General features: G+C 49.6%; 1 protein-coding gene across 1 annotated transcript in view; it reads left to right on the forward strand.

Moving 5' to 3' along the window:
- Positions 1-628: 628 nt before the first annotated feature.
- Positions 629-18,215, forward strand: part of PTH1R (parathyroid hormone 1 receptor) — a 126,882-nt gene continuing 109,295 nt past the window's right edge. Inside the window, exon 1 of the mRNA XM_052808891.1 lies at positions 629-824. Within this exon, the coding sequence (XP_052664851.1) occupies positions 750-824 (75 nt within the window). The 5' untranslated portion in view covers positions 629-749. The remainder of the gene's footprint in view (positions 825-18,215) is intronic.

An 18,215-nucleotide genomic window follows, 5' to 3' on the forward strand; every position in this document is an offset into this window, starting at 1 on the left:
CCCCAGAGTACCACTGTTTGCGAAAAGGTAATTGCTGAGTGAAAATATCTCCAAGTTCTCGCTTTTTTTAACTTTCGACTTTGCGATTTGTTTGCATACCGAAAAGAGAAGACGAAAAAAAAAGCTTTTTTTTTTTTTTTTCCCCGCCCCCCCCAAACCCCTCTGAAACCTAAAAGATAAAATTACTGGATCTAAAAATAAAGCAGTGGTTAAAAGCCTCCCCCACCCTCTCCAATCTCCCACCCCTTCCACCCCTCTCTCGCCTTCTCCCTCCCTCCCTCCCTCCCTCCCTCGCTCTCTCCCTCTTTCTGTGTGTTTGCGTTTGACAAAGAAATTATTTGAACTTCCCACTGCCTCATAAAAAGGAAACAGAAGAGCAGTTTTGACATATGGATGTGATTTTTTCTGCTCGGAGACAGATGCACACGGAAAACAAACAGCACCAGGGGCTGCAGCTCTGAAGGGAGCGAAGTCGCTTCGCTTCACATGGGCTCCTCGGTTGCATTTAGGGAGCTGCCCACATCTCCAGCCATGAGAAAACGAAGCAAAGGACCGGGGTTTCTTGTCATGTGCCTTTCTGGCTAAAACTGTGGAAACAAACAAACAATCAAACAAACACAAATTCTGGAAAGGGGGGGGGGGGCGGGAGGGAAAGAGAAGGAGAAATCATCTGCAAGCGGAGCGCTGGAAGACCTCTCGTCCTCCTACTTCCCTGAGCGAGCTTGGATGCTGGAAGAAGCCTCTTGGATATGGGATCATATCTGGTTTATCACAGTCTGGGTTTGATCCTCTGCTGCTCCGTATTGAGTTCAGTCTACGCTCTGGTGAGTCCCTCAATCTTTTCCCCTTCGCATTCTTGAACGAGCTGCGCGGCTGTTTCCTTGATGAGTAATTTACTGTATCAAGGATTTAGAAGGCAGAGCGCTGGGTTTTTTTTTTTTTTTTTTTCAGCCCAGTGGCTTATTTCGCTGGCAGATAGTATGTGCAGTTGGTCTCGGAGTTGCTGCACCAGATGAAATTAAAATGTCTGTGCTTCCCAAAGAGTTTGAATCACTTTTAAACCCCTCCGGACAGGAACGCGTGCAGTTTGACAGGGGTTTGGGGAATAAATTAAAAGGCACCTATGGGTAAAAGGCAACTTTTCCTTTTCTTTTTATTTTTTTTTTATCCACGCCCCTCCCCAAGATGACAAATTTAATTTTAATTTAATCTTCTTAATCTGCAAATCTGCCTAATCTCAGCAAAACAGTGCCTTCCTCTTTGGGATTAAATTTGGAGAGGACCTTAGAGTGCAGGGCTTGCAGACAGTTTACACTCCCGAGCATGAAAGTAGTATTAACCCTTTGCTACTTGGCACTGTTTTCACCTGTTCCCGCACACACTGAGAGAGAATATCTCTCCAGAGGTAGCAAAAAGGGCTAAAGTCTGTCAAAACTGCCTTGATGGTGGTGACGGGGAATGGGCTAAGATCTACAGACACCCCTCTGCAGCCCCGAGTGTTCTCCACAGCCCTTCTGCAGAAATGAAGGGAAATGTCCCATGGAATCAGCCACCAGATATTAACCCACCGATGGGCATGCTGCTTTGACATGTGCTCTCCTTGCTTTCTCCATCCCTGGAACCACCGCTACTGCTAGCGTTTCCCAGTGCCTTCTGGCGTAGGAAGGGGCACGACCACCACCTAAAGCGGTGTGTGCTTTCCATGAGGGATGGAGATGTGTTGTTTGAAAGGCAGCGGGCTCACCCTGACCCTGGCTCCAGCCAGGTCCTCCCTGACCCTCCAGGACCCATCACCCTGGGCTCTGTCCCCTGGGTTTGGTAGGGATTGCTTGGGAGCCTGTGCGGGTTGGTAGGGAGGGTATTTCCCCCAGACGTCCAGCATCGTGCTGGAGGGAACCATCTCATCAATAAATGAGAAGAAACAGCTCCCTGGAAAACAATCGCTGTTGCAGTCCATCCCTGTCTTGCTCTGTCTCTAAGCACAAATAAAACTTTCAAAACCCCAAGAAAATTGGGGAAATTGGGAGGACCACTTGTAGAGTTCTTGAGGGTTTAGTAATGGTTGAGGTTTCTCCCCTGTTCTGGGTAGGATTAGCATCTCCGTGACCATGGCTGACTTCGGGGCCATATCATGACTTTGGGTAGGTCCCATAGCACCTGCTACCCCCACCTCCACAGCCCTGCTGCCGCTGAAATCAGCACCAAAATTCCCACTAGCTTTGGTGTCTTTGTTGGTACCAGTGAAAATCAGGTTCGTGAAACAGCCAGATTGGAGCTCGGCAAACTTCAGGACCCAGAAAAGCCAGGCGAGGCTGTGGAGTGCATCTCCAGTCCCAGTCCCGGTTTAGTCCCCTCTCCCACTACATCCCAGTACCTCCAGAAGGTGCAGAGGACCAGCCAGTGAACCAAGTTTCAGCTGTCTCTTGTTCCCAGTGGGTATTTTATTTTTGATACCCCCATCACAACAGACATTTTCAGATCACAAGTGATTTGCTCAGCAGCATTTATCGGCGAGAAGGGCTCACGGCTGGAGCAGCTGAGCGTGTCCCATGCACCGGCTCAGGGCGAGCCGGACCTGGGCATAAATCAGGAATAATGCTGCCAGAATCACAGAGGCACAAGAAAGCGGGGAAATTTTCTTGGAAGGGCTAGCTACGGAATGCACGAGAGTATTTCTTCTGTTTTGTTTCCAAAAGCCTGATCCCCTCCTGCACTGATTTAGGGTCCTGCCACTAGAAACCCCAATGGGTTTAATTAGGCCCAGGCTGAAGTTCATGGTTCAGACACTTCCCTTGCTTTTCAAACCCACTATTGACAGCTGAAGGAGTTGCCAGAAGGTTTGAAAAGTTGTCCTGACAATTCAGGGGCTGCAGAGATGTTGTGTGTCCCTTCTAGCATCCACTTAGGCAGAATAAGAAGGTCAGCCCCATGTCATCCCGCTGTACAGCAACTTGCGAGGCAGGGGACAACTTGCAGGGTGCCTAGAGCCTGATTTTTGGTTTTGTTTTTTTTTTGCTGTTGTTGTTTCTTTCCCAAACTAACTTGGTTTTTAAATGAACTTTGAAAACACAGAATGGTATTGACTGCATGTTTCAGCACAGTGATGTCTTGGTAGCTACACTGTAAGAAGGGTTGTATATATACTTGATATTTGGCTAGCGGGTCTGAGTGTGTTTTATGTGCTGCCATCAATAGAAGTCAACAAGTGCTTCTCTCCTAGAAGCAACAAGCAAAAATCAATGAGGGCTGTTGCAGAAGGATGGGGATGCAAGTACTTAATTTAGAGACAGGTTCCGTGGCAGCTTTGGGCTAAGATAAAAGTGGTACCCGATCTTTCACTCCCCCAGCAGAGCAAAGCAAAGTTCTGTTGTGGGGTTGGAGTCAGGAGGATTCCCGCAGACTGAGGCAGCCGACCGCTCAGAGCTTCAGGGCACAATTCATCTGTCTGAGGCTGGAAGACTTGAATCTTGAGAGCCATGACCCTAATTGCTGGGCTTTTTGCAGCTCGGTTGCTTTGCATCTGAGAGTTGGTGATGCCGAGATCGGGAAGAGCACGGTGTGACCTAAATCTGAAGCTGTCGGTCCCGTTATTCCTTTTTGTCAGCCACCAAAGATGATAGTAAAGACACTTTTTGAAGCAAGAGTGCTGAAGTAGGGATGGGAAATAGTTTCTCTGATGGCCTATGGCACTGGAACATCATGGGGCAGGACGCTGGCAGCTGAATCACTTCTCCGCAGCACACAGGCTGCGTGTCCCTGCATTAACTGTAAACCAGGGTGGGAAATTCAGCACACGGAAAAATGCTGTGGGAGTGAGTCCTCTCAGAATTAAAAGTGTTTGTGCAGAAATCGTGCCCCCCCACCGTCCCCGCCCCATGAGCCTGCAGCCACGCAAAATCCATAGCGAGATCAGCATCCCTGCCCTGAGCTTTTGAGGGGCAGCTGAAGGGACAGACGGCCGTCTTTGATGTGGGGTAAAGTATTGGGCGAAGATCTGCTCTCCTCCAACTCCCCTGGTAATCCAGAGAAGTCCTCCCTAAACAGCGAGGGTGAAGGGATAGATTTGGGTTAATTCTGCTATTTGGTCCAAGGGCCGGGGAAGCAAGATTGGCCGGAGGCAGAGAGCCCTGCAAACATGGGCTTGAAAAGAAGATGTGTGCAAAAGGAGCTTTAAAAGTGGAGTCTGACACCAGCAGACCATGGGAGAAGTTAAGATGTAGGCATTATGATTTTACCTGAAAGACGCTGCCAGATCTCCTTGCAGAAAAACCTCCCCATGTCCCACTCCCAGCCGAAAGCCCCCAGTCTCAGCCTGGCAGCCCCCAACCCAGTTGTCACTGGAGGAGATATTCTGCATCATCATCATCATCATCATCATCATCATCATCATCATCATAATAATAATAATAAAGCCACCAGCCTTCTGCAAGGCTTTGGATCAAAATAGCTCCGTTTTGGGGAAACAGGTATCAGGCTGAGCCGGGAGCAGTCAGCTGAGCTCAACGTGACCCGGGAAAGCAGGTCCATGTGGGGTATGAAATGGGTAGCAAAAGGCACCCCCTGCTTTACTGGGGGGGGGTCTCGCCTTTCAGCAGCGCTCAGGGCCTTGCAGAAGGTGCTGCACATTTTGGGGGATGTGTTTTGGCAGCAGAACGGTCTCGACCCCTTTCTGTCTGCTGCAGCCTGCGGTTCCCCAGCCCTGGCCCCGCTCAGGCAATGCAGAAGTTTCCCTCTGGTTTTGCAGAGAGGCTGTAGCACTCCCCCAGAAATTCAAGGGGTGTCAGGAAGGGATTTGGAGCCCTTTCTTGCAGGCATAACCCAAAAACACAGGGACAAGCTCAGCCAGGTCACCTGCAGAAGGATCCCAGCCCAAGGGAGCTGCATCCACACCAGCATTGGTGTTGATCTCTGGTAGGAAGGTCTGGTATAAATCAGAAAGTTCACACCAGAGTGATACTCAGGTCACCGGTGCTCAGACGGCAAAGCAGCTGGATTAAGGAGGTGCTGGTCAGTGTTTGGCTCTTCGACTTGTTTCTCGTTGTTCCTCCAATCAGACCCACATCTTCATAGATCGGGAAAGGGGAAGGATTTGAAGTTGAATAATTTCTAGTTGGAAGGGAAAGATAATCATATTCTGCTTTAGAACACAGCCCATAATACAAAGAATAATAATAATAAAATAATCCTATATAGAGATCCTGCAAATCCCGACTAGCTGTCTAACTTCATTAAATAAAGACAGGCTCCAAGTGCAGAGAAACAATGTCGGAAATGTTCTTTTCTCCACACACGCTTGGGAGCGTGCCCATCCCTGCCCTGTGTATTTATGAAAGATACGATTTTTGTTATTGTACTTCGGGATTAGCAGATATCCCCGGACTATAAAATACTCAACCGCAAAATATAAAGCAAACAAGCTTCTGCGTCAGGGTAATGCATGGGCTGTGATTTCATCCCATGCAAGCCAAAAAAAGTTCAGCTGCCCGGTGGCAAGTCTGACCTGAGCAAGCTGGGTTTGGTGTGAGCTCCTTGCATCGGGAAGAGGAAAAGCAACAGGGCAACTGTGCACGCAAGGGGGGGGGTCAAGGCTGGAGGAAATTAAATCCGAGGTGTGCCTTTCAGGTCCAGGCAGTTGTTGTTTGGTTTCTGGCCTCCTAGAAATAGCCTCGGAGTGGTGTTTTGAGACCAGTGGGATTATTCTGGCTAGGGCGGCGTGTCTGCGGTCCCTGCGAGGGGTACCCCCAGCCCAGACAGCTCAAGCCGAGACAGCTGCTGCCCTTGCCGCTGCCGCCCTGCGCTCCCACGTCCCTTTGAAAAACGATGCTGAGAGTCGTCCCACAGCCGTGGGTCTTGTATCTTCTCTTTTCCTGGGCTGGGTGTACCGATAAGGGACTCTCCGAGGGTGTAAAGATGCTGGCTGGAGGATTTCCTTCTGCTTGGGAAATGCACCGCTCAGCCCCTCGATCAAATTCAGTTGAAATCAGTCCCTGGTTTGCAAAGTTATTTGAGGCACAGACACAACACTCATCACACTGAAACCCCCAAATCGCAGCTATTCCCTCCGACCAAGCAGTGTGGGGTGAGGTGGTAACGCACCTCTCCTGGCACTGAGATGTAAGGCTGGAGAAATCCCGCTCCTTGGAGTCGGTGGCAGAGCTATGGCTCCAACTAAACCCTGCAGTCATTGAATTTTCTTTGTGCCTAAAGACCAGGAGGAGGGAATAGCAGAGCCAGACTACAGCTGCCTCTGACTTAAACCCTTCCCGGGAGCTGGCCCTCATTGCTGCTGAATGGCTCCATCCTCATCCCGCTCGGCTGGGAGAGGGCAACGAAGTCCGGCGTGTCTTTAGGTACTCGCTAGACCGTGCAGCTTTCCGACCCCACGGCTGTCGCTGGGCTCATCTCAGCCTTTTGAGCTCTGATCCCTCCAAACCCCCTCTCCCCTTGACACTGTCCGGATCAAAGGGAGAAGCCAGCAGGGATCCCCCACCCTTTTGGATGGGCTGTTTCTCTGCAAAAGGGCAAGCATAGAGGGGTTTGTCTGTCTGCTCAGCTCCTGCTGCAAGTGAAATTTTGGTGTGTCTCAATTAGTAACCATTACAACAACAAAAAAAAAAGGCAAAGAAAACTTGTTCCTTAGGGCAAGCCCTGACCAAAAGAAAGAACTCAACAGGATCGGCCTGTGTTAAAGTTTAGACCATAACAAAGATACTTTGCCTCAACACGGAGAATGTGCTTTCTCCCTCTGCATCCACTTGGCTTATAATATCATTTGGCTATCTCAACCTATAGCACCTCAAACTTCAGCTGGCCTTGCAAGAGCTGCTGTACTATAGATGATCTTTGTGTTGCACCTTTCGTGACGTGGCAATAAACAAATAACCCTTGGGGCTGAAACTCAGCCAGCAGAATATCTGCTGGGTCAGACTGAGCTTTGCTGTCTTGTGCCATGGGAAGAAAACACCCAAAACCCATGCTTGATATACCTGGCTTGGCATTAACCCCTTTATTTCTGCTGAGGCCAGGCTGACCCTTGACAGTTATTAGAGGGGCTCTGTGTTTTAGGGTTTTCCTTTACCTTTGGAGGCTCAGCTTGGACTGACTTCCAGAAACCTGATTTTCAAGAAAGGAAAATTTTGGACTGATGGCATCCTTTTAACAGATCGTACTTTGTTCCTCCTGTAACACAAATCCCTCTGAGAGCATTCAGGTGACAGTTCAGTTGTTGAAATCTTCTGCAAGGCTGGCCTGTCTTTCTGGCCACATGTTTTTCCCTTTACCCAGCAAAGCAGAAAGTGGACTTCTCTGCCCCTTTTCCCTCTCACCCCTCCAGCATCTGTGGTTCAAGGTATTTCAGCAGCACAGGGATTGTACTCCTGTCTGCCTTCTTCCCTCCTGACCATGTGCACCCTTCCATGAGCTGATTCAACTCACTGAGCTTGCACAAAACTAACCCAAGACGGAAAAATGAGAATAAGTGTAGGAGAAGGTTTGTAGCTGGGTCAGTGGATGGCTTCTGCACAAAAAAGTCTTGCGTGAATCCCCAAGACACGGGAGGGAGAGATTGGGTGACAGAGGTGGGGACAAGAAGGGATGAGTGGCCAGCAACGTGTGCAGGTTTGCCCTGACACCATGGTTGTACAGTCATGTTACTCTGGCGTAAAGCCCCCCCAAATCCTCCACTTGACAGATCCACACCCCATCCCTGTTGTACCTCCCGTTCCTTGGCAATAAATACACGTACAGCAACGATGTGAGCCACGGGGCTCAGTGGGAGCTCAGCGTAGGCTTCGTGCTACCTCCCAACCTCCCCTCCATCAGCCACACCACCTGATCATTAGCACGCTTCTTGGCAGAGATTTCATCTGAGCAGGCGAGTCCTGCAGACGGTGGCAAGTGGTGGCGCAGGATAACGTAGGTCGGGGGTATTGGATAAGACTACACTCTTGGGTTTGCGGGGGACAGTGAAATGGCCAAGCCAAACCGTTCCCCCTGTGTCCAAGTAGAGGAAGGTGTTGAGCCAGGCAGGACTAGGCAACGCAGCCATCCTGCCCTAGCCCACCTCTCTGACCCTATCAAAGTGCAGAACAAGTGAACCTTCAAAGTCCAAAGGTATTTGGTGTCTTTGAGTCTGTCTACCCTAACGACCTCGAGTATCGGCCATCTGTCAGATAAGGGCAGCTCATCAAAAGGAGACTTGGCCCCTCGAAAAAGACCTCCTCCTAGATCAGTGTCTGGGGCAAGGACTGGAGACAGGAGTTGCTGTCTCAGCACGCCAGGCAGGCTGGTTATCTCGTTTTTCACATGGCTGCCCTGTTGCTAATCAGGGTTCCTCGATGTTATCGTTACTTCAGTCTCCCTTCCCCTCTCTCCAAGCATTTCAGTCTATTTATCTGCTTGGTTTTGCCACACTGAGAGCAAGAAGCAGCCTCAATTGCATCTGTAAAGGCAGGTTTGAAAGTCACTGGGTGTCCTTAGAAAACCTTCTCTTCCCTTCACTGAACTTTGGCTTGGGACCTAAATCGTTTTTTTCGTATGTTTTAGTAGAAAAGAGAGTGGTATGCAAAACTTAGCTCGTGCTTGCCATGGGTTAAGGGATGAGGCACTTTGTAAGGAGCAGCAGACGGTAGGGAACTACCACCTCTTGGGCATGTAGCAGAGGACAAATAATCAATTAACTGAGACTCAGTGGGGCTTTGGGGGACTCTGCCGCTGTTTAGGACTACTAGTAAGTCATGTAATCATTATCTTATTGCCTTCACTTATTCATCTGGTTTATATGCCTAAGAGCACTCAAGGGATTGCAGCAAACCAGGAGAGCCCCCGGCCCATCCTGTACACTAACCACAGGAATGGTGCTGGTAGCAGATACGGAGTGGGACATTTCTTAGTTCAGGAGGAAAAGGAGGGTTTCAGAAGCTGGAAGCACCCTGGCCCTGCTCTGCCCAGGAAGACTGGGACTCCTGGACTTGGGAGCATCATTCGAACCTGATTTTGTTCACACTTCCCTGCACTGGGTTGTTCCCCAGCTCCATCTCCCCGCTGTGATGACAGCCTGCTCTGTCATTTCTGTCTCTGTCTTTGGCCTTTCTTTCACAAGGCTAGGCAGAAAGAAATCAACATTTCTGACCAACTTGGAAGGCACAAGGGGCTGCATTCAGACCACTCCCTGTAGGCACATGGAAGCCCACCAAAAGACAAGGCTGACTCTGGGCCGTGCACAGGCTCAGTTGCACCCAGACCGTGTTACTGCCACTTCCCTTACCTGCAAGACCTGAGAATGGTCTCTGACCCACTTTATTTAGGGATGTAGTGGGGCTCCTGAGACAGCTCAGCTGTAGGAAACCATAGGCTGACCTGCGGAGTAATTAATTCATTGCTTTTGTGAATTAAAACATGCAATGCCTGATCTCCTCCAGGAGCAAATAGCCAGTAACCAGCCTCTTTTGTTTTGCAAAGATACAAATCAAATTCCAGAATTCAGTGGAACCACTGGACTGATTTCTATGGACTTCACATGCTATTTCCATCTATCCCACTTCTATTGCCTAAACTCCTGCTTCACCTCAACCTTACCTTGACTTTCTTCTCGACTCCTACATCGCAAACCACTTCTCCTTTCAGATAATGAGCAATCAGAGCTAAAGTAGCTTTGAGACACCGGCTATGGCGAGTGATTGCAAGGAAATGACCTGTTTCTCCTGGCTGCACTCGAAGAGTAAGATCAATAAAGCAACATTACACAGCATATCTATTTTGTGGTTAGCAATTTCACTCAGCTCAGTAAAAATACAGCAAAAAAAAAAAATTTAAAATAAAAGTGGGAGGGAGCTGATAAGAGGTGGGACTGCTAAGAGATGACCAACATCTAGAGCTTCAAAAGCTAGAATTGCTGGCTTATCAAGAGCCATCAGCTTATGAAGCCTTTTAACCTCTCAGAGTTGATATCCCCAAAGTTTTCTCTGAGCTTGTGTTTTCTTCCAGTGCCCTCGAGGTTACACTCACTGAATTGCTTGCTCTAAAATGGCCTCTTCAGTAAGGAGAGGAGACTAGGAGTTGAGATTTAGCTCTCCCATTGACTTTCTGTGTGCTTTCAGGCATTTCTTGCTCTGTGTGTGCAGCAACGGCACAGAAGACTTGTGGGAATGAAGGTGGACTCTGTGCATTTGGAAACGTGGTTTATTTTTATTGTTCTTCCCAGAAAAGGATAAAAGAAAGGCACTGAGGTGGAAACATTTTCCCAGTCTAAATAGCCATGGTTACTAAAACACACACCCGTAGGTGGTCAGAGGGTCTGATGCACTGTATCTAATGCAGATGTGGCTTATTTTCACTTTTACTAAATTACCAGGACTGTTTACCCAGGCTAGCCACTGGATGGGGACAAAGCAGGATAGGGCTGATTACCCTTGCTTGGCTTTAGATGTCAGCAATGGGTGTCCACGCATCTCAGAGCTGCCCCATATCCTCAAGGGACCCACTGAGCTGCAGAGCATCCCCCCACAGATCAGCTCATCTGTGACGGCACCCCACAGAACCCGGGTGGGCTTCGAGATCTTATTTCCTCAGCTAACAAAGACATGGGGTTTGGTAGAAAACTGTTGTGTATGGGTGTATATACAAAAGTGAGCGTGCGGGTATAACTGCATGGCTCTGACTCATGCCGTAGCATTGTTAAACAGTCTCGAGCATCCCACCATATGATCCCACTGCAGAGTACCAGCTTCATCTCCAATTCATTTCCCACCATGACTGGTGTTTCTCCGTCAGCCTTTCACCACCACAATGAAGCATGTTTGTTGTTTTTTTCTGTTTCATTCCTGGGATCAGATTTTCTCTGTGATTTGCCTTAACCTCATCATAGAAACCACAAAGCTCAAGGGGCCAGAGCCTTCTGCTGGCGTAAATCAGTGGTGTTCCTGTGGAGTGCAGAAGGGCCAAGAGAATCTCATCTGATGTCAATCAGTGTCACTGCAGGGAAATAAGGAGACAGCCGGAGGGTAAATTGGAGAAGCCTAACTGGCACATGCTGGTCCTGGTCTCCTGGCCCTGGGTTGCATCTGGATGGGAAGGGAGAGGATTCTGCAAATTGAGAGGTCTGGGTCAGATGACAAGCCCCCAGTTTCCAGATGCTTCTCCAAACCATGTTCGGCCATGCTTCAGTAGCTTATTTTGTGGCTGGCTGCCTTGTGCAATGAATGCCTTCTTGAAAGCGTTTAAACAAGAGCAGTTTTGGGGGGGGGAGCTGAAAGGGGGGAGTGTCGCTCCTGTTTCTGGCTATGGTGGCAGTGGGGAAGGATGATAAGCATGCTGGCAGGCTGGATTTTTCAAACCACAGGCCGGAGCTGAATTCAGCTGTGGATTTGGATCCATTCTTAAAGGATGCCAGTTCATGATGTCTGAATCTCTGAGATTTGAGCAAATTTAGCATCAGTGTTTAAAGCAGGCTGTGCAATAGATGATTGCTTTTTCTTCTCTCCTACCCAAATTTTCGTACTGATTTTGCCCTTGCATCCCTTGGTGTCATTGACAAGGTTGGTGTGATCAACAAATTGAACTTTAAGTGCCTTTTGCACATATTTTGTAGGACTGGAAGTGGGAAATCAGGCCACTCAAAGTTACAGCTATTGTGTACTCCTAATTTACTCTATCATCAGCAAAAGATGACTCAGGATTACAGAGGAGCAGGGGGAGGGGAGAGTGCTTCAGCTGGTGAAAATGGAACAGAGTCAGCCCTTGTTTTGCACCCAGGTAAGGGTCTGGCCCTGGTTCGGTGCCAACAAGTCTGAACACAAAGAGGATCTCGGTAGGGGTCAATACGGGCATGTGCTTGGCTGACCTGACTCAGCGTTTCCTGGGGTGATAAGGGCTCTGAGTTACCCAGATAAGCAGAACAATGGCCAAGCCAAAGGGTGAACTGACTGCCATCCCATGAGCAGAGCTGAACGGAGGAGAGGCCTGAGGTGGAGTAGGAGCAGACAGCCCAGGTGGATCCCTGCGTCCTTCTGTTTGCCAGTTTTCCTGTTTCTGCTGACATGAAGGTGAATCGCCCATCCCTCCTGTAATTGCAATGCAGCCAAATCTGCTGCAAAACAGCTGTCAGAGCTGTCACTGGGAGCACGCACGGGTGAAGGTCCACAGGGTGTGCACAGAGACCTTTCCCAGCCTGGTGCCTAAATCCTTTCTACTCTGCTGACAGTGCCAGCCTTCATTATCAGCACTGTCAGTCCTCCAGAAGAACCAATTACGCATCGTCTCACTGCTGTGGCAGTAACTTTTGCTTTTCTTCTGGATTTCCTTATTCATCACTTTCCCCTTTGCCTCTTGGTAACGCCGTTATGCCCAACACCCCCAAGTCGTTCTCCTCATGGTTGCTCTCAATCCATTCATCGCTCAGCCTGTATTTGTGCTTGGGATTGCCCTGACCCATGTGCAGGACCCTGCACTTGGCCTTGCTGAACTTCATGAGATTCGCATGGGCCCACCTCTCAAGCCTGTCAAGGTCCCTCTGGATGGCAGAGGGCAGATAAGCCCCCAGCTTTCAAAACAGACATCTAAAATGAAATAGAAGGGAAGAATACTCCAGTGGGAAGTACCTTCTTAGGGTTCAGAGTTAACACCCTGTAGAATGTGGACCAGGCAAAGATCTGTAGTTCATACCTCCAAAAGCATCAGGTTGGGAAGCTCATGTTCCCCAGAAAGCCTGCAGGGCAATGCAAAGCAGAATGAACTGGGAAGAGAAGGCCCCATGTTTGACCCATAAAATCCCAGCATTTTGTGTCTCCTCTTCCAGCCTTGTTGCTGCAAGGTTGGGGAAAATGAGCGTGACAGACACTGGAACAGGTCCCACACCTCCTACAAATCACCTGTTCATGGCTGGAAACATGGTGCTTAGGAAGGCAAAGCTGGTATCTCTGGCTTGTTGCAACGCAAAGATGGTATTTCTAGTGAATACAGGTCATGAGATGGCAGGTGATAAGACCATTTTGGGGAGGGTCCAAGGCCTTAGATTAAAGCCTTGGGTTGGTATTTGAGCCCTGGAACAGGGTAGGGGTATGTACAAGCGTACAGGGAGGGGACATGTCCCATCCCAAGGGCTGGCAGTGCTTCGATGGGGCAAGAGGCTCTTTTTGAACTGGGCAAGGGAGAGGAAGCATTGAGGACCAGGGTTTTTCCTCCAATCCACGAGAAGGATGGACAAGAGAGGACAGACGAGACACTGTCACTGCCTAAAGAAGCTCCCAGCTGACAAGGTTTTACCTTTACTAATAAGAAAAAACAGTCAGGCTAGGGACGAAGTGCTGTTCTGCAATCCTCCACGTTGTTTTACCGCCAGCACAGTCCCTGGCATTGCTTTAGCTCTTGCCAGCCTGCACCACCCCGAATAATGCTTAGGCACATTTCAGGTGTACTGTGGGCTCTAGGAGGTGGTTTGGATGAGGCCACACTGCTTTGGGAAAAAGATACTGTAGACATATGGATGTGGGCATGGTCAAAGGGGACAGAGAACAGGACCCAGGTGATTTATTTTCTCACACAGGATTAGCTGGTACTTGTGGTCCCGTGAGCAGGAATCCCACACTGCAGCAGGTCCCGCTCCACGGGTGCCTGGCTGGATTCCTGCTATAGGCACATCCGAGGCATCAACAGCCCCAAAACAAGGCTCTATCGGGACTCCCACCACCATTTACTGCCCAGTACCCCTGGTGTGTGGGGATGCTTCTATCCCCACAGCGAGATGCACGGATGCCCCATTGCAACATGCTCCAGGGTTGATTTGGCCTCTTGCGCTGGGTCACAGCCTGTGCTTTTCACTCCGGGGACCTTCCTCCTCCTCCTCCCTCCCCTCCATCTCCCACCAAGGCATTCACGGCCACCGCAGCTTTTCTCCTCGCCGTGCCTTCCCGTCGTGGCTCTGAGACCCTCAGCTCCAGGTGAGCAGCACGTCAAGCCTTCCAGTGTCTCCCCTCCATGCCCAGCAAAAGGAGGAGATGAGAGGGATGCCGGAGCTGACTGGCTGGAACTGGGAGGACGTCATGCTCCAGAGCTGCCTGCACCGCACTGAGGGTTTAATGTGCCGTAATCACAGAGCTGGCCTTGTTGTAACGGCACCCCAACCATGCACAGCTCCTGGCTGCTGCTAGTGGCTCCCGCGCTCCCGCGGTTGCTGCCGGGTGGTTTTTTTGGAACGGATCCCCACGCGCGCACACACACACACGCTCCCCGAGCGAAGGGAGAGGGGGTCTGCAGGGAGGAGAGGAGAAAAATTGGAGCGGGGTGGTGTCCCCGTCTCGGCCACCGATGGTGCCGACCCTATCGGGTTGTGAATCAGGACATTAATCAGTCTTACGGGGCTTGGGACGGGATCAGATACCTGTGGTTTGAGGCGTGCTGGCAGGGCTCAGCATCGCCGGAGTCATAATACCACACACTGCTCATGAAAGAGCGGAGCTGCGACGTTCCAGGAGGCATGGTGCCGGGAGCAAGGACGGGGGACGGGCTGCGGATGGGGGCGGGAAAGGAAAGGCGAAGGGAAGAGGGAAAAAAATAGAAAGAAAGAAAGAAAGAAACCCTCTCCGTGGGTTTCCTGGCTGCTCTGCCTACAGTAGTACGAGAGGGAGGGCTGCCTGCTTTAAAACTTGCCTGCTGAGCCTTTGCCTTGCCTCTTGCGTCCTCTGTGCAGGGAGTTTTGCTGAGCATCCCGTCCCACAAGCGCTGGCAAGAAAGTGGGGATATGAGAGCATGCAAATTAATTACACCAACCAGGCAGAAGTAGCAGAGGAGTGTGGGAAGGCAAGGCCCTAAAGGCTGGGCCAGGAGCTTGGGAGAGAAATAAATGGGATTCCTGTTCCTGGGAAGGGGGGGACCAGAGGAGACAGGGCCCCTTCATTGTCCCTGTGATTGAGGTTGTTTTGCGTTCCAAGGCAGCATGAACCAGGCTCTCAGCCGCGTCTGGCTTTCAGCTGATATTAGGTGTTATAAAGGCTAAGGAAAGCTGTCAGGAGTTCAGGTTTGGGTCCACCCAGGCAGTTTGCAGAGCTTTCCATGCCGGTTTCTCCCCGCCCATGACAGGACACCATGGGTGAGCTCACAGGATGGGAGAAAACTGGGGGATCTGTTATGGCAAATCATATGAAGATAGCGGTGTACCAGCCAGGGTGCAGCCACATCTGGGGACTACCCTTGAAAAAGCATGCTGTGGTCCCTTGTCTCAGAGCTCCCGTCCACCCCTCCATCCTCCCAGTCCCTGACAACACAGGCAGGAGAGCTGGCCCATCCATGCCCAGCACAGGGCATCCCAGCGTGGGAAAAGGATCATAACCCTACGCTGCGAATGCACAAGGCTGGGGGAGTGGGTAGTGTGAGGAGAGAGACAGCTCTGCATTTCCAATCAAGACCCAAGCATGCTGTGAGGGACTTGTGCGGACAGCTTGGCTATGCAAAATTGTGTTTTCCCTTCTATTTCTGCTGCCTGGAGGGAGGCAGGAGTCCCCATAGCAAGCATGGGGCTGACCATGACAGTCAGGCTTGCTTGGAAGTCAGATGAGATGGAGCTCACCTGTTTTGGAGGCCACAACCTCTCCATCTTCAAGGGAGGGAGGTAAACCAGTTTTCATCCATAGGCAGCAGAGATCCAGCAAGGAGAGAGATGCTACAGCAGGCGTCTAAAGGGGAGCGGATAAGACACACCGTGGCATGGCTGATTTCTGCCCTACTCCGGGTGGTGAGCTCATGATACCGTGGATATCTGCAGCGAGGCGAGCTGTATCACTGGGTCGGACGGAGGCAGAGCAGCCCTCAGGAGGCTCCGTGTCTGTCTGCCAGGTACCATCAGTGCCGACTGACACAAACTGCTTCTGCCTGTGGTCTAGGCAGCCATCAACCACCTCCAAACAGGGGTGTCAGGCCACCCTACAAGGCAAAGCCCAGGCCTATTGGCTTAGCGTTGCATCTTTCTCCTCTTTTTTTTTCTCTTCTTTACCTGCTTCTGGTTTTGTACTCTTATTGTCGCATCTTTTAACCGCAGCGGGCTTTAGGCCATCCTCCCTGTTTTTAAGACAATGATATTGCGTTTGTGGAATCATGGTTAGCGGTATCAGCAAGGATGTTCTCAAAGGCTTCCCGGTTTCCATGAACACTGCCTGTTCTGAATTTATTTTGCCGGTTGATGCCAACAATTGACCTTGTAAGTCTTTTCCCCTCTACTATGTAGAAAAAAACCTCTTCAGCCTCTTCAGTACAATGGACATCTCTTTCTCCTCCTAATGAAAGACGGTTGAAGGTAGCAGCCAGTGCTGCAGTGAAGGACACCCTGTCACAGCAACCCATTTGAATGATTACAGGTGGAAAATATTCCCCAAATTATGACAGTTCCTTAAAATATCATGAGCTTTTCAAAAAGGGGAGGTTTTTATTTCTCTTCCTTTTCCTCCCCTTATTCTGGCACTCTAGAGTTAATAATCTCCAGCTTCTTTCTGCTGCCATGGCAGGTAAATGCTTGCTTTTATTTTAAATGTTAGCAGTGTGTCCCCCAACATATGACTCCAGAATCTAAGGCTCGAAGAAAACCAGACTTAAAAAACACCAGATAAAGGAGTGAGAACTCGCAGTCCTGATGCATGGCTGGCTACCCATGTCCTTAAAGGGTAGGGGGAAATTAGTAAGAAAATACTATTATCTTCTTCCTGCATGTGCTTCAGCAAGTCATCTTCTGGAAGGAGTTGACAAAGTAGATGTCTAAAGAGTTTGGGGGAGTTACTGAAAGTAAAAGTTCTTTTGCTGTTTTCTTGTTCATCATCTGTGCAGTCACTGTATGGTAGAGGAAAGTGTCAGGGCAAATTAAAAGAAAACTATAATTTCCTGCATTTTTACTCCTCTGGGGATTACTGCTGTGTGTTTTGTTTGTATAAGAATACGTGTTCTTCTGCAAATACCTCAAAAGAAAATTGGTTTCATTGTTCAGTGTTTTGGGGATGATTAGGTCTTCTGTTGCATTTGTGATGTTCAGAATTAGGAGATCTTGACGCTGAAGTTTTCATGTTTCGGTGTGGGAAATGCGCCTTTGGAAAGGGCAAAACCCTGCATTTTGTGGGTGAATTAAAAATTTTAAAAAAAAAGTCCTGAACGTGACTAAAAGAGGACAGTCACAGTAAGAACCCCAGAGCTAAAAGTGGTCTCTGGGCAATGCAGAGACTGTCTTGGAGTGAGCGCAGGTATTGCAAGCATCTCACAGGGGATACCTAGGAAGCTGCTTTCTCCTCCAACTGCTCCTGTTTCCTTTTGGCTGTGTTGGAGCTGGAAGCTTGTAGAGGCAGAGACTACCCCATGCTCTTGTCCAGGTTCATCCCCAGTCCCCCTGGGCATCCTGAGCAGGAGACTCCTCTTGCCTGCTCTGAGATGTCTAGGTGTCTACCTGGGCTTTGTGGTCTGAGCTTGTCAGTGGAGCTCCAGCCAGCACAGCAATGAGCCTTGGAAGAGAGTTCATTCTACATAGGCAATGAAGGCTCAATTCATTTGCCTTCATGTAGTCATCTAGAGGCACCCAGGGTGTCCAAGATATCTGCCAAGAGCAGGTAGACATGGCACAGCACCAGCAGGATGCTGGAGGCCAAGTGAGCTACTGCAGGGCATCACGTTGCACTCAACACCTTGTTTCTTGCCACTGAACAGCCTTTGGCAAAGCAAGGTTTGGGATTTTCCTCTCTGTGGTCAGTGGAGTAAGACAGAGACCTGGAAAGGGTGCATCACCCCTCACAAGCAGTGTCTGTCTTTCTCTGTTGACTAAGCTGGAGGGACTTACCCTAGGACAGCTCAGGTACATGTGGTGGATTTTGGCCTAAATGATTACGCTGTAGTAATTTCTGGACAGTTCCAATTCCTGGTCAAAACCTGCAGCTGCTGTAGTAATGCAAGCGGTTGTTACCAATAAAAATCCCTCCGAGACTGCAGCAAGGCTGAGAATTTTATCCTTGCTTTCTGTCCAGAATATTAGGCTTCAAATCTAATCGTGTGTTTTAAATAAAATTTAAAAAATGCTTTTGTTGGGAAAAAAGGCCAGAAAACAGCCATTTATCTTGTGTCAAATAAACCTACTAATTTCAAAGACCAGAAAGAAAACATCCACTTGAGCAGGGACTTCTGAGAAAATCATGGCAAGTGCCTGTCCCTGCCACCTGTTTGCATTGTCATATAACGCTGAAGAGTGGCTGGTACAG

Source organism: Harpia harpyja, chromosome 1, assembly GCF_026419915.1.
Source record: "Harpia harpyja isolate bHarHar1 chromosome 1, bHarHar1 primary haplotype, whole genome shotgun sequence".
In the NCBI taxonomy this organism is placed as follows: domain Eukaryota; kingdom Metazoa; phylum Chordata; class Aves; order Accipitriformes; family Accipitridae; genus Harpia; species Harpia harpyja.